The 14,797-nt window shown below is 43.7% G+C and overlaps 1 protein-coding gene across 2 annotated transcripts; it reads right to left on the bottom strand.

Annotated features, from left to right (window-relative positions):
• Positions 1–2,199: 2,199 nt before the first annotated feature.
• Positions 2,200–14,059, bottom strand: OOSP3 (oocyte secreted protein family member 3). Of its 2 annotated transcripts, none has more exons than XM_053242649.1 (9): positions 13,924–14,059; positions 12,037–12,215; positions 10,612–10,724; positions 9,892–9,995; positions 9,173–9,344; positions 8,562–8,673; positions 5,432–5,615; positions 4,196–4,411; positions 2,200–2,508 (listed from the first exon to the last, which is right to left on the bottom strand). In XM_053242649.1, the coding sequence occupies exons 1-9, from the start codon at positions 13,994–13,996 to the stop codon at positions 2,243–2,245; spliced, it is 1,419 nt and encodes a 472-aa protein (XP_053098624.1). In that variant the 5' UTR covers positions 13,997–14,059; the 3' UTR covers positions 2,200–2,242. The 2 variants fall into 2 exon arrangements, 1 of the variants encoding a protein (XP_053098624.1); XR_008305465.1 differs by having other exon boundaries at positions 2,384–2,508; positions 4,074–4,411.
• Positions 14,060–14,797: the final 738 nt, after the last annotated feature.

Genomic DNA, 14,797 nt, shown 5'->3' on the forward strand with positions numbered 1-14,797 from the left:
TGTGCGCTATGTGGGACTGACCTTGAAGAATATTTGGAAACTGCAGTAGCGCAAAATGCAGCAGCTAGGATTTTATCTGGAGATGTCCACTGGGATCACATCACACCCATTTTGAAAGAGCTGCATTGGCTACCAATTTGTTTCTGGGTTCAAATCAAGGTGCTGGTTGTAACCTTTAAAGCCCTTAACAGTTTGGGCCCTGTATACTTGAGGAACTGCCTGCTCCCAAGGATTGCTGCCCTGTTGAGGTCATTGGTGGGGGTGGGGTCTGCTCCAGGGGCCAACAAGGAGGAAGGCTTGGTTGTCATGCACATGGGACAGGGCCTTCTCTGTTGTTGCCCCAGACTCTGGAATGCTCTACTAGCGGCCATCTGCTCCTCAGACTCCACAGTTTTTAGAAAGAGTGTAAAATCTTGGGTTTTTACCCAGGCTTCTATAGGATTCTTTCTTTTAATCTTTTTATTTTCCCCCCAAGAAGAGAACAGAAATGGAAAAAGAACATAAAAAGAAAAGAGATAAAACTTCATAGTTATCTCATAATTCCATACATCTGTTGCTGCTTTGTATTTTCTATGGTTATATTGTGCTTTAAAAATATTTTAAATCAGATCTGTATTTTTATATTCTAGCTTAATCGCTTAATTGTGTAATTTTCATAGTCCTGTTAACTTTTGTGTGAACCACCTTGAGATTGTTTTAATGAAAGGTGGTATATTTTGATACTTTCAAACTTACTCTCTTACCAGTTCATTTCCCTGGGACCAGAACTTTGCACAAATTTATTCTGATGTGAGACTGCTCCACTTTAGCTCACTAATTCCCCTACACCAGCCTGAACGCATTTAGCAGTGTTCCTGGAGCTGTCAAAAAGGCTTTCTCTAGTCCCTGCCAACTGGATTTGTTAGTGGCCAGACTATGTGCAGGGCCTGAGATGATGAGCAGAGGGCTTTAAAAAGGTCAAGACCAGCACCTTGAATCTCACCTGAATTTGACTAGTAACCAATGAAGCTGCCACAGGATGTGTGTGACACTCATGAAACAAATGAGCATCCTGGCAGCAGCATTCTGGACTAGCTGAAGCTTCTGAACCATCTTCAAGGACAGCCCCAGGTAGAGCACATTGCAGTAGTCCAATCTGGACATTACCAGAGCATGAGTGACTGAGGTCAGGTCCTGCTTCTCCAAGTAGGGACATAGCTGGCATACCAGTCATAGCTGGGAAAAGGCACTTCTGCACACTGCTGCCACCTGTGCCTTGAAGGACAGTGACTGGTCCAGAAATACCCCTAAACTTTAGACTGTCTTTCAGAGGAAGCGTGACCTTTCCAAGGCCAGATTTACCTCACTACTCAGATGATCAGTTTTACTGTACCAACCCAGAGCACTTCCGTCTTATCTGGATTAAGTTTCAGCTTGTTTGCCCCCATCCAGTCCAGATGCAGACTACAGCTTTTATTATAGGGCGTGTGAGCAATATATGCTGTAGATTGTTAATTAGGAGCAAGTCCCAGAACTGGCTTCTACCTATGAATTGATACTATTGTGACTTACCTCAAAGGACTGATTCAAGGGAGAAGTCAAAGTATGGAAGCTGTTTACAGGCTCACCACCTGAGGAGAGACAGAAGATGCTCCCCTCTAGTGCCAGGTTGATAAAGCCCTGCTGCCCATGGATGGTCCACATCCATTCATCTTGGAGTAATGTCATGGGAAACAGTATTATACTAGTAGATTTTGCTTGTTATGCTTTTAAGTTATATGTGGAATCCCCAAGCTGATCAGGTGGAACTGTAGGAAAAAGAAAATCTTATGAAGTTCCTCTGCTGCTATGGAAAGGTCCTCAACCAAGACCAAACAGAAGGCAAGAATGGAGCAACAAGCTACTTTGGTCAAGACAGGAAGGTGTTACCAAAGAGAAATGTGGTGTCTGACTCAATTGTTTATGGGGGGGAAAGTCTTTCAAGCCTTTCATGAGACACTTAAAGCGCTTTATGTAGTGGGTGTGCAGATAGAGAAGTTCCTGGTATAGATTTTGAGTTCCATTGCTTTTTCAGAAGTCTATACATCCCAAAGTCTCAGAAACCCACAGAGCTCAAGGCAAATTCTAGAGAGTAGACAGACTGTTACCTTACCTCTACATTTCCTCTTAGAATTCAACAGTATTGATGGAATCTTTCTACACAATATAGCCACACCATGATTTTTCTATTGCCACCAATATTTATTTGTTAAATATTGCATGTTCAGAGAGAAGTAGGTTGCCCACTCACCACAGTTACCACCCCACCAGCTTTCTTAGAGGTTGCACTGAATTCCCCAGATGTCCCAACGGCTGCAGGAGCCATGGCTACAGCACCAGCCTCCCCCAGAGCAGCACCAACGACCTCCATATGGTATCTACTGTGGGAACGTTTAGTGGAGCAGTAACAGCCCAGGATGGACACCAGTATGATGAAGGCACAGGCAACAGCTATGACCAGAGTGGCTGTGGAGAAGGGGAGGTGCAGCCCTGTAGGGAAAGAAACACAGAATGGAGTCAGAGCTACCGCTCACCAAGAAGATGGCCCTGAAGTGGTGGCCCTTAGTAGTTCAGCTAGCAAGTTCATGTCACAGATCTATCAGTAATTCCGGGATCTGTAATGGCAAATGTGGATTTTGGATAAGAGGAGCACATGCCTTACTGGATGTCAAGCTTTCAGACCTGGAAGTTCTTCACCTCAAAACGCAAATATCAGAAGGAACTAGCTGTCTCACTAGTCAATGGTGAGGTAAACACTCTGCTGATGCTAAGAAGTGGCTTTACTTCAAGCTAGAAAACCAGCATCCGAGACTGAGCTTAGGCTCAAAAGCAACCTCTAGTTATCTCACAATGCACCATTGTTATCTAGCACAGCTGAGGTTCCTAACCTTGGGTCCCTAGAAGTTGGACAAACTCCCAACATCTGGAGACCCAAGTTTAGAAACCCCTGGCCTAGTGTATAGACCAGAGCAGTGTTCCTGCTATTTTTTTATCATCTGTGTGTGGAATGAATTTTGTTCTGGGCAGCAGTATCAGAACAAGGCAGTGTGTGCACACATGCATTCAGAGTGGGTCCTTCCCAATTCAATCTGAGCAGGATCTAAAGAATTAACTGAGTGGACATAAAAACTTGTGAACATGTGCACACACCTTCGAGGGAGCACTGGACCAGAGTGGCAAAATATCGCCACCCCACCTCAGTCCTGAGATCCCTTCTCATCTTGGGAAGCAGAAAGCTTGTGTTTTCCCTGCTTCCCATCCATTAGAAGGGGGAACACATTTGCTATTTCACCTTATTTCAGTCCCAAGTGATTTTGATACTTTCAAACAGCAAAGGACAGTCCCCATTCTTATAAGGCTTTTGCTTATGTCCTCATGCTTGTAATAAGATCTTGCCACAAGAAGTCTGTTCAGCATACCTAAAGTTATGTAAACAGTGTCCCAACCACCATCCCTTTGCAATAGCGTTTGTAACTTAGTCGTCAGCTAAGGTTTTGTAATAAGCCCACTTTTAAGTTGGTACCAGTGACTGTGTCAAATTACAGTTTCCGATTATTGGCTGCTCATCAGAAGATAGTCTTTAAAAATACATAGCTGATGCATTAATATCAACCCTTCCAGAATCCCAAGTCCTAGAATGTTTGTCAGCCATACAGAAGGCAAGTTTCAATTTCACTCATGCCAATAAAGCACTCTTGTCCCTATTTTAAAGGTAAAGTGTGCCCTCGAGTCGGCGCCGACTCCTGGCAACCACAGAGCCCTGTGGTTGTCTTTGATAGAATACAAGAGGGGTTTACCATTACCTCCTCCCATGCAGTATGAGATGATGCCTTTCAGCATCTTCCGCCTGATATAGGTGTTCCCCATAGTCTGGGAAACATACCAGTGGGGATTCGAACCGGCAACCTCTGGCTTGCTAGTCAAGTCATTTCCCTGCTGTGCCATTAGGTGGCTTTTGCCCTATTTTAGGGTTCTACCATTTCTCTGTGTACACACTTCTAGGGGTCACGGTTTACAGAGTCATGAAGCTCTCCAGCCCTCCTCATCCCACAGACCTCCATGGAGGGAGAGGTTGATGCAGGCTTTCCCTGCCCAGCTTTGCCTCAGTTGTGGCCATAAAATGCATCCCGTCAAGGTCATCTCTCATTCCCATGCTTTGAAGATTTGGCACTCTCACCAGAGGAGGAGTCGGAGTCAGAGTCTTTTACTTCCCCCCTCACAATCGTATTCACGAACTGGTTATGAGGCAACATGGCAGACTGAGAAGTCTTCGATGCAGCAGAGCTAGCAACAAGCATCATCCCAGCAGTGCTCAAGCCATGCATCATGGAAAAATTCATCTCCTCTTTCAGACTGATGGGGCCAAGTTTGAGGTCTGCTTCCGCAAAGAGGCCTGCAAGGAGGGAGCATACAAGTTAGTAGCATACAAGCGTTCGAGTCTGCCTGCCCTGTGCTGAAAGAGCTGGTGTAGTGTAGCATAGGTGGCCAAGCCCAAGCTGTGCTTCCTGCTTTAAATCTCACCTCTGCCATAAACATACCAGGTGGACTTCGACACATTAGGAACACAGGGAGCTGCCATATGCCGAGTCATATTGGTCTATCCAGCTCAGTATTGTTTTCCCAGACTGGCAGTGGCTTCTCCAAGGTGGCAGGCAGGAATGTCTCTCAGCCCTATCTTGGAGATGCAAGAGAAGGAACTTGGAACCTAGATACTCTTCCCAGAGCAGCTCCATCCCCTAAGGGGAATATCTGACAGTGCTCACACATCAAGTCTCCCATTCAAATGCTACCAGGGTGAATGCTGCTTAGCTAAGGGGACACGTCATGCTTGCTACCATAAGACCAGGCTTGTTCTCAGCTGCAGTATAGGGGTAGTATTTTCTTTGCAGGGTTGTTTTATGGATTGGGAACTTAGGGCGCTACTTCATACTCAGACCATTGGTCCAGCCAGCTCAGTATTGTCCACACAGAGTGACAGGAGTCTTTTCAAGGTTTCAGGCAGGAGTCTTTCCCAGGCTTCCCTGGAAGTGCCAGGGGTAGAATCTTGGATGTTCTGCATGCAAAGTGAGTGATCTGCTAAAGAGCTGTGGTGCCATTGGAACAAGAAAATACATGTTAAGCACTTTGCACATTCAGAAGCACTATACGATGCCAAGAATTACTGCACTCTGTGGTATCCCATGGTCTACACTGTATTTAGCTTTCTCAGTAAGTAAGAAGTCAAGTCATTTTAGCTTCCTCCCAAGTAAGTGACACTGGGCTCACAATTTAAGTGCAGGGGAGTGGCACAGTTCAGTGTCAGTTTGAGTGCATGATTTGCTAGCCTGAACTATTCTTTTTTAAACTTTGTAGATACAGAGGTATCCAAGCCCAAGGGCTATTCTGCAAGGCAGTTTTATGGAGAGACCTTCACCTTTCTTCTGCTGTTGCCGCCTCCTCCTCCTCCTGCTCCCACAGCCAGCAAGCGAAGCGCAGCAGGAGCAATCCCCTCCTTCATGAGACTTCCAGGATGCAGTGGTGTGGTCATAGGAGCAGGCCTTGTTGTGAGGGTCTGCAGAGCCAGTGGGCACTGCCTTCAAGTGACAGATAAGGTAGATCTTGAAAAAAGCAAATTAGACCACAAGTTAAGATATTGCAAATCTTTGGAGGAGGGGACCTTGTGATACTAGTGCAGAGACTGGTCCAGCTTCCAGTGGTAGAGCACAAGACGAAGCTACAGATTAAGGCTCACCACTGCCTACACTAAGAACATAAGAATAGCCCTGCTGGATCAGGCCCAAGGCCCATCTAGTCCAACACCCCATTTTACACAGCAGCCCAACACAGTGGCCTGCAGGCAGGAGTTGAGGGCACACACTCTCTCCTGCTGTTACTCCCCTGTAACTGGTATTCAGAGGCATCCTGCTGTTCTGAGGCTGGAGGTGGCCAATAGCCCTCCGACTAGTAGCTGTTGATAGGCCTCTCCTCCATGAAGTTATCCAAACCCCTCTTAAAGCCATCCAGGTTGTTGGCTGTCACCACATCTTGTGGCAGAGAATTCCATAAGTTGAATATGCATTGTGTGAAAAAGTACTTCCGTTTGTTGGTCCTAGATTTCCTGGCAATCAATTTCATGAGATGACCCCTGATTCTAGTGTTATGTGAGAGGGAGAAGTATTTCTCTCTATCTACTTTCTCCACACCATGCATGATTTTATTGACCTCTATCACGTCTCCCTGCAGTATTTTTTTCTGAACAAAATAACCCCAGGTGTTGTAGCCTTGCCTCATAAGGAAGATGCTCTAGACCCCTGATCATCTTGGTTGCCCTCTTCTGCACCTTTTCCAGTTCTACAATGTCCTTTTTTAGATGTGGTGACCAGAATTGTACACAGTACTCCAGGTGTGGCTACACCATATTTTTGTATAAGGGCATTACAATATTAGCAGTTTTATTTTCAGTCACCTTCCAATGATCCCTAGCATGGAATCTGCCTTTTTCACAGCTGCTGCACATTGCGTTGACACTATCAATGAGCTGTCCACCACTACCCCAATATCCCTCTCCTGGTCAGTCACCAACAGCTCAGCTCCCATCAGTGTATACTTGAAGTTAGGGGTTTTTGTCCCAGTGTGCATCACTTTACACTTGCCAACATTGAACTGCACTTGCCATTTTGTTGCCCACTCCCCCAGTTTGGAGAGACCTTTTTGGAGCTCCTCCCAATCTGTTTTGGATTTCACAACCCAAAATAGTTTGGTATCATCTGCAAATCTGGCCACCTCGCTGCTTACCCCTACTTCTAGATCATTTATGAATAAAAAATTAAAAAGCAGTGGTCCAAGTACAGATCCCTGGGGGACCCCACTTCTTACTTCCCTCCATTGTGAACACTCTCAATTTATACCTACCCTCCGTTTCCTGTCCTTCAACCAGTTAGCAATCCACACATGTACTTGTGCCCTTATCCTATGACTGCTAAGTTTCCTCAGGAGTCTTTGAGGAACTTTGTTGCCCTGGACATCATGAGTGATATGTCAGCACTAGAGTCCCTGAAGAGGTGTAGGGAGGAAGACACGGTGCACTTACCACCTTCCTCAGAATAGCCAGCTTGAGAAACCAACTGTTTTATCATCCACTGACTCAACCTTATTTATGGGATGGTGTCATATCCATTCAGATGCTCTCCAATCAGGGGCATAACTATAATAGGGCAAGGGGAGACAGTGGTCTGGGGGCCCACTGCCTTGGGGGGGCCCCAGAGGCAAGTCACATGACTGACTCCCCCAGCTACGCACCCGCCTGGGCTTCCTTCAGTTGTGTTCATCCTCCAAAATTGATGTGAGTGTTAAGACCTGGAGCTACCAGAACAGCATGTCTTTCTCTAGTACCATTAAATGACTTGCATCATCCACAATTTACAAAACCTTTAAAAAAATAATTTAGGATGATGTTCTATTGTGGCACATAAGAGAGAGAGAGAGAGTGTATATGTATTTATTTCACTATGATTTTTGTTACCACTGTTCAGCCTCATTTAAGATTTCTTTATTCATGAGCTGAGCTTCAGTGAGGGGGTCATTTTAAAATCTTGTCTCTGGGCCCACTCCAACCTTGTTATGCCCCTGTCTCCAGTTCACCAAATACTTGTCACCTCCAGGCAGAAGTTGTCTAGCTAACCCTTGGCTAGTTTAAATAAGCTCTTGCCTTTCTGCTAAGTCCTTTGCTTGCCTTTCTATGCAGTTTCACTTTAGATTTCCTACCCAGCCAGGCCAACAGCAGTCAGAAACAAAGGACATAATAAAATAAACCTAGAAGTGTTCAGAGCCACTAGAAGCATGGATTCTACACTGGCACAGGGGCTCCTCAATTGAGATGAAGTACTAGGCAAGAGACGTTTAATTGAATATCCTAACCTTCACCCTGCCGAGCGCATTAGTATGTTGAAGGTTTTGTAGCCTAGGAGCTTGTTTTTATCATTTTGCTGAGCTTCTTCCACATTTCTCCATTATCACATTTAACAGTATTTAGAGAGCCGCTCTTCTGGAACAGGAAATGTTGCTTGGTTATGGAGTGGGTGCTTGTCAGCTTGAGAGGTCTTACTTCCATGTATCTTGGAGGGTGTTAAAGTCAGGGAAGCCACTGCTGAGTTGGGCAGTCTGTCTTCTACTTCCTTAGATTGAGGTTGCTTTCAGTTTAGAGAGCTGGGGTCAGTTTTAATGCTCACTAAGGAGAAAATAGCAGCTCTGTTCTAGTAGGAGCATTGGGATTGGGACCAACCTGAACCTGGGGTCTAGAAGCAGCATGCAATATTATTGTGTTATACTATTTCTAAAAAAGGCACACAGTAATTATTGCATCTGTGATCGGAGGTTTTACACCATGAACCTTAAGCTACTACTAGCATTAGCATCACTAGTGCCCAATCGGAAGATGGATCTACTGTGATTAATCTTGCACTTCTGCTTACTTGATCTTCTGAAAGCATATACGGAATTAATCGCCATGGAACTATTTGGTCATGTTGCCCCATATTTGAAGTTCAGTTCTCCCCTTGCCCCACCTGGTTGTTGGAGGCTCCAGTGAAGGTGAATGTGTCCAACTGGAAGCGGAGGATCGAGTCATCTTGTCTGGCAAGAAAGTGGGAGCTGCTGTGCTGCCCATCTACAAGGCACCTGCAAGATGGAGAGAGGCAGACATGCATTTTCCTGCCTGCGCTATTTGGCTCAGTAGCCTATTTCTCATTTTACCTGGAAGCTAGGCAGCTGCACAATTGGTCAACTTCCATTCAAGGTAAACATCCAATTTTAGAAAATCCATCACATCAGTGTCCTGTGATTTAAACACAGGATCTGCTACCACCACATTTTGTTAATCCCAATAGAGAAGCCATTCTGTCATCAAGTTTATCTCTTCACAGAATGAATGCCCATTCTGAGCCCTCAATAGTACCATTGAACAGGTTAATGTCCCAAGTGTGCTGGTTACCATTGACTTTTGAGTAAGTGGCTTACAACATGAGTGCAAATGCCACCGATTTCAGTGATTGTAGTGCCAGATGAGTGCAATTACAGCCTTAAAACCATTGCTCAGGCTCCCTTTATAGATCAGCCCATGTTTCAGAGTATTGGCTGCCACTACATTTAGCCTTGTTTGTCATTCCTGGTGCCTCACCCATGGTTTGTGATGACCTCATATTTCACAGAGGACTCTCTGCTTGGTCGGGCAATACATTCATCCACATAGATCTTCAGAGGTACATGACTACCTTTTTTCACTGATGCTTGGATATTGACTAGATCCCCAAGGTAGTAAGTGGGATCAGACACAGGTAGTGACCAGGTACCTGAGATAGAATATATAAGAGGCAAGATAAAGTCTTATGATTCCCTCACAATTATGTCTATCTAAAAACCAGGCAATAGCCTTGATCAAGGCAATGAGTTGCAAGGACTAGATCAGCAACATCTTTAGTGCTGATAAAGGTCTACCCAATGAGTGCATTTACACTATTTTGGGAAGCTAATTCCAGCTTCTTTCCCCATGTAAATGTCACATTAACCTCACAGCTATTTCCATAACCTATCTGCTGGGAACAGATAGTAGTCCTCTGAGAGCTGAAAGCTATTTGAAAGATTGCTTTGTCATAGTACACCTTTCTTTTGCCCCCTTAGTCATGTCTGATCAAACAGGTTTCTTAAAAAAAGCTTACAAAACCAGTTTAGAGTCTAAAGTGGAGTAAGTACACACCATGAGTCACCAACCCTCTTTTGTGGCACTTTTAGTTCTCTATTCCAGCCATGGTTTAGTCAAAGGAACTTCCAGATTTACTTAACATAGCTTTTTTGTAGAATGGGTAGAGATTACAAATTTCAGCTGATTAGTATACTCACTGTCAAACACTTCAAGGGCAAAGTCCAAGTGCTGTCTGTCCATCAGAGTAGAACTGAAGGGGACCCAAGTGGGCTGAAGACCAAGTGACGAGACATTCCAGGACCTAGAACAGAGACCAAGCCTCATTTACCATGCTTCATTCTACAGCCTAGAAGCCACATAGTTATTCCCAAAGGGCAGACAACCCCATGAATTACATCAAATGTTTATATCACTTTTTTCTCCTTTGCACACTGTTTTCCTTGGAGGACATCTACTTCAGTGTTATAAGTTCAGTGACTACATGATAGCCTTTGCTAAAAACTACACTTTGGGTTCATGGACCTTAAAGAGTCCTTTGCTTTGCATTGTTTATCCATTACAAGTCACAGAGTTGGAAGTATTCCCCAGAATGAAAGATGCGTAAAGAGTACATAACTTTTAGAATTGGGCCATAAGTCTCATCATGTTTTGGTAGATTATCACAGAACTAGGAGTGTGTGCACACAAGCACACACGTATCTATTTCACACACAGTACACCACAGGGCAGCTGTATCTGTAGCTTCTTGCTCTTGCCTTAGATAGATACCTAGAGGCACAGCTTGTCCCCTGTCATGTTCACATAATGGGCAAAACATTTCATTAGAACCCCAGAAACCAGATCTGTTGCCCAAGCAACATTTGGGATCATTCAGAAGCTCTTGCTAGCAAGACGCCCCTTTCGGAGTCGAGACTCACCTAGGGTAAAAACAGTCTATGGAATGGGAGAATCGACTGGCCCGGATCACACCATTTGTGGCTGAAGGTATGTAATAGAGGAGGTTTCCATAATGGATGCTGTCAGAGAGAAGCTGTCAGGAGGCAGATAAAGTTTTGTTGAAACAACTCCAGTTTTAAGAATTCTCAACTTCTCAAAAGATTCAGTCTAGATGCATTTGCATGTACAAGCTTCCAGTCTTACTTGTTGCTCACACACAAGTAATGTGGAATAGAGATAATTAAAGGCTCCCTGAAGGAGCTACTCTACTGTAGTCCACTTCTAGCAACTAACCTGCCAAACCCAAATTGTGTACTACAAAAGAGTACTTGGGAGTTATGCAGGCCTCTTCTCAGCCACAATAGATGTAACTGCACATATCTTGAGTTCAGCAATACTTCTGAAAAAGCTTTGCTTTTGAACCACCCAGGGACCTTTTTGTATTGGGCAGTATATAAATGTATTAAAGAAAAATAATTTTTTTTAAAAAATGGCATCATGATATTTTAAAGGAATGGCATCAGTTTCACAAATTCAGTTCTCTTTATATTTTGTTCTTTGCCTCTTCCGTCAGAGAGCACCCATAAATACTAGGAATGTTACATTCAGCTAGGAGTTTAGGTATTTTCAGAATTTCCCTCTACTACTACGGATATTTATATACCGCTTTTCAACCAAAGTTTCCAAAGCAGTTTACATATAAATAAAGATGGATTCATGTCCCCAAAGGGCTCACAGTCTAAAAAGAAACATAAGAGACACCAGCAACAGCCACTGGAAGGATGCTGTGCTAGGGCTTGATAGAGCCAGTTGCTCTCTCCCTGCTCAATAAAGAAAATCACCACTTTAAAAAGGTGCCTCTTTGCTCAGGTAGGATGCCAGGTAGTCCAGAACACACCCAGCTGCTTCTGCTATCATTCCCAGCCTCCAAAATAACCAGATGTGGACTCTCTAGCTCTCCTGGGGGGGGGGACCTATTGCAGGCAAATATTTAGAACTGGATCAAGTTTGCAATGCACATGCAACCTAAAAAAATATCTAGACTCAAGTCATCACTGTGCGGAAAAAGTTGATTCAAAGTAGCAGTGCAAATTTCCTATTAAGTAGGTCAAGAGAAGGACAGTCTTTCACCTCCCAGTGTATGCAGAATAGCTGGCAGTTCTTTGGGGCATAAAAAGCTTGTTGAGGCCTTTGTTAAGTTCCCTGAGGTAACTGAGCATTTGAGACCAACTGTTGCTTGCTATGGATTCATCTAGTCGCTTAAACAAGGGACTCTTGCTTGCAGGCATTATTCAATCCCTTAATCTACTACCTTCACACATCCAGAAGGGGTTTCTTAAAGAGACAGATGCCTTTTGTATGGAATCCCATAACTTAACAATTGACTAGCATTGTCATTGTCTTACTTTTCTGGTAGCCCCACATGCAGTAAGAGGGTATTCCAGCTTTAGTGTCTTCCTGTCTACAGCAGTCACAGTACAGCCAGATCCCAGGGTCAGCTCATCAGCACTAACAGGCACACCAGTCCCAAGCAGGTCCACTGGCACGGTGATCAGCAGATGTGAGCTACCACATGACACAGTCACTGCAAAAGGCACAAGAGTAGGTCAACCACCAGTGTATCTTCTACTGACATATGCATTGCTACAGGCAAGAGCAGGTCTCATGAGCAGAAGTAGAAGAACTTGAAGCCATAGCAGTCTGCCATACTTCTAATGCTTTGTTTTAAATTGCATTTGTAACTAACACAGAGATGCCAGCTACATTCTACAAGCAGGAGAAAAGAGTCATCATGACTTACCGCCACTCAGAGGTGTTTTTGTTGTTGTTGTTTTGGAAAGCAGGTAGAGCTGTCACTCTAGTCTAGAATTACCAGAGACAAGGACAAAGGGGCTCCTGTACTTTTAACAGTCATGAAGAGCCACATCTGCTGAAATGCCCTCTCCTAGGCAACTCTTAAAGGTACAAGAGACATGTTGTCCTTTGCCTCTGATTATCCTACACAACTACAGTATAAGATTTCCTCTAGTGCAGGGTTTCTTAACCTTGGGCCCCCAGATGTTGGGCTACAACTCCCATCATCCCCAGACATGGCCTTTGTAGCTGAGGATGATGGGAGTTGGAGTCCAACAACATCTGGGGGCAGGGGTGTAGCAAGGTTGTAGTGGGCCCAGAGACAAGATTTTAAAATGCCCCCCCACAAGCTCAGCTCATGAAGTAAAGAAATCTTAAATGAGGCTGAATAGTGGTAACAAAAAGCATAGTGAAGTGTGTGTGTGTATCTCCTATGTGCCACAATAGAACATCATCCTAAATTATTTTTAAAAAGGTTTTGTAAATTATGGACGATGCAAGTCATTTAATGGTACTAGCGAAAGACATGCTGTTCTGGTAGCTCCAGGTCTTAACACTCACATCAGTTTCAGAGGATGAAATGCAAATGAAGGAAGTCCGGGCAGGTGTGCACCTGGGGGATTCAATCATGTGACTTACCTCTGCCCCCCCCCCCCGGCAGTGGACTCCCAGACCACTGTCTCCCCTTGCCCTATTATAGTTATGTCCCTGTCTGGGGGCCCAAGGTTAAGAAACCTTGCTCTAGTGGAAGGCCAGCTTTGATTGTAGGATCTCCTTTGCATTGATACTGGATGGCAACCCTGCATTACTACTGACATCACTGTCCTAGATTGCCCTGCAGTCAGGGGAGATCCAGCAAGGAGAAATTAAGCTACAGCCCTAGAAAACTAAAGTTACTATACACCCAAGTTATCACAGCTTAGCCATCAACTCCTAAAAGATCATATTATACCACACACAGGACTACTTGCCAATTGTGGATCCTACAACCCTGATTAACAGAGAAATGCACTCTATGAATTCATTGGGCTGCCTTAAGCAGTATCATTGGCTCAGCCTGCCAGTGAAATAGAATAGCCAATCACAGATTGTTATAACACTAGGGCTACAAGCCTATGAATATTTAGTGAGATTTTACTAGCATTGCACAACAAAGAGGAAAAGGATATGAATTAAGGGACAAAAGTTTAACTCTCTCCTTTGTCTCAGGTAATGTTTTCTTGGATGCCATTTGGGTAGTACCAACAAACAGCACAGCTACCATTAAATACCACTTAGAGTAATCTGCATCCCTTCCCTTTAAATATAGGGCATTTTTAATCAGAGCAGGAAGTACCTACTAAAGAGACAAAATCCAAAACAGAACAAGGAACAGCTTGAATAACTGCCAACTCATCCTTCCACACCTGTTCACATCCACTACCTCTCCTTATGCTTACCTGAAGTATTTTGTGCAGAAGCACTAGCAACTAACAGGAGCAGAGCAACCCACATCCTCAGGAGCACCTCCATCACTCACAACAGCTACTCAGGATGCAGTCAAGCATGAACAAAGTACCCCCACTCACACATGAGCTTCATTTATAGCCCATGGAGTGCTCAGGTGTCTCTGGGTCCTTCAATGAAATGACATCACTAATGGTGCCATTTCCTTTCTTAAACAGAGTAGCCATTTCTGAATGATTTACTCTGATATAATTCCATTCGTATCAAAGAAAGTGTACAAACAACATCAACTGTCTGTGAAAGGGGTGGAAGTTACCAGAATATATGTTGTTAGAACTTTTAATATGTAAAACTTCATTTTTGGGCTGAAGCACTTCAATAAGAAAAAGGAAAGGTTAAAAAAAAAAAAAGGTGATGAAAAAGCCTCTGATGTTCCTTTTCATGTTTATTAAGAGTATTATCCCTGAATTCTCAAGTTGTAGAACTCTTGAGCATTTTTACTTGCATTTATTTTCTTTATATTTTGATTTTCAAATTTGATTTTTAACTTCTTTTAAAAGAGTTTTAAAATTGTTTTATGTTGTATTTTCTTGTTTTCCCTTATGGTCTGTTATGATTTAATGTGTTATGTATTTTTATTTCATGTTTTAATGCTGTGTTGTGAGCTGCCCAGAAAACAATCGTTATTGGGTGGCTAACAAAGTTTATTATTATTATATTCAAAAACTTCAGCACACTTTATTTATTTTATTATTTATTACATTTATATCCCGCTCTTTCTCAAAGGAGCCCAGAGTGGTGTACTACATACTTGAGTTTCTTCTCACAACAACCCTGTGAAGTAGGTTAGGCTGAGAGAGAAGTGAC

This window comes from Hemicordylus capensis, chromosome 1 (assembly GCF_027244095.1).
Source record: "Hemicordylus capensis ecotype Gifberg chromosome 1, rHemCap1.1.pri, whole genome shotgun sequence".
NCBI lineage: Eukaryota > Metazoa > Chordata > Lepidosauria > Squamata > Cordylidae > Hemicordylus > Hemicordylus capensis.

What these genes read in the sequence shown, in the direction of transcription:
- OOSP3 (XM_053242649.1), bottom strand. Translation starts at nt 13,996, where the DNA reads ATGGAGGTGCTCCTGAGGATGTGGGTTGCTCTGCTCCTGTTAGTTGCT. An exon ending in TTCTGCACAAAATACTTCAG is followed by an intron (nt 12,216 to 13,923) that starts GTAAGCATAAGG and finishes TGCCTTTTGCAG; the next exon opens with TGACTGTGTCATGTGGTAGC. An exon ending in TGACTCCGACTCCTCCTCTG is followed by an intron (nt 2,509 to 4,195) that starts GTGAGAGTGCCA and finishes CTTTCCCTACAG; the next exon opens with GGCTGCACCTCCCCTTCTCC.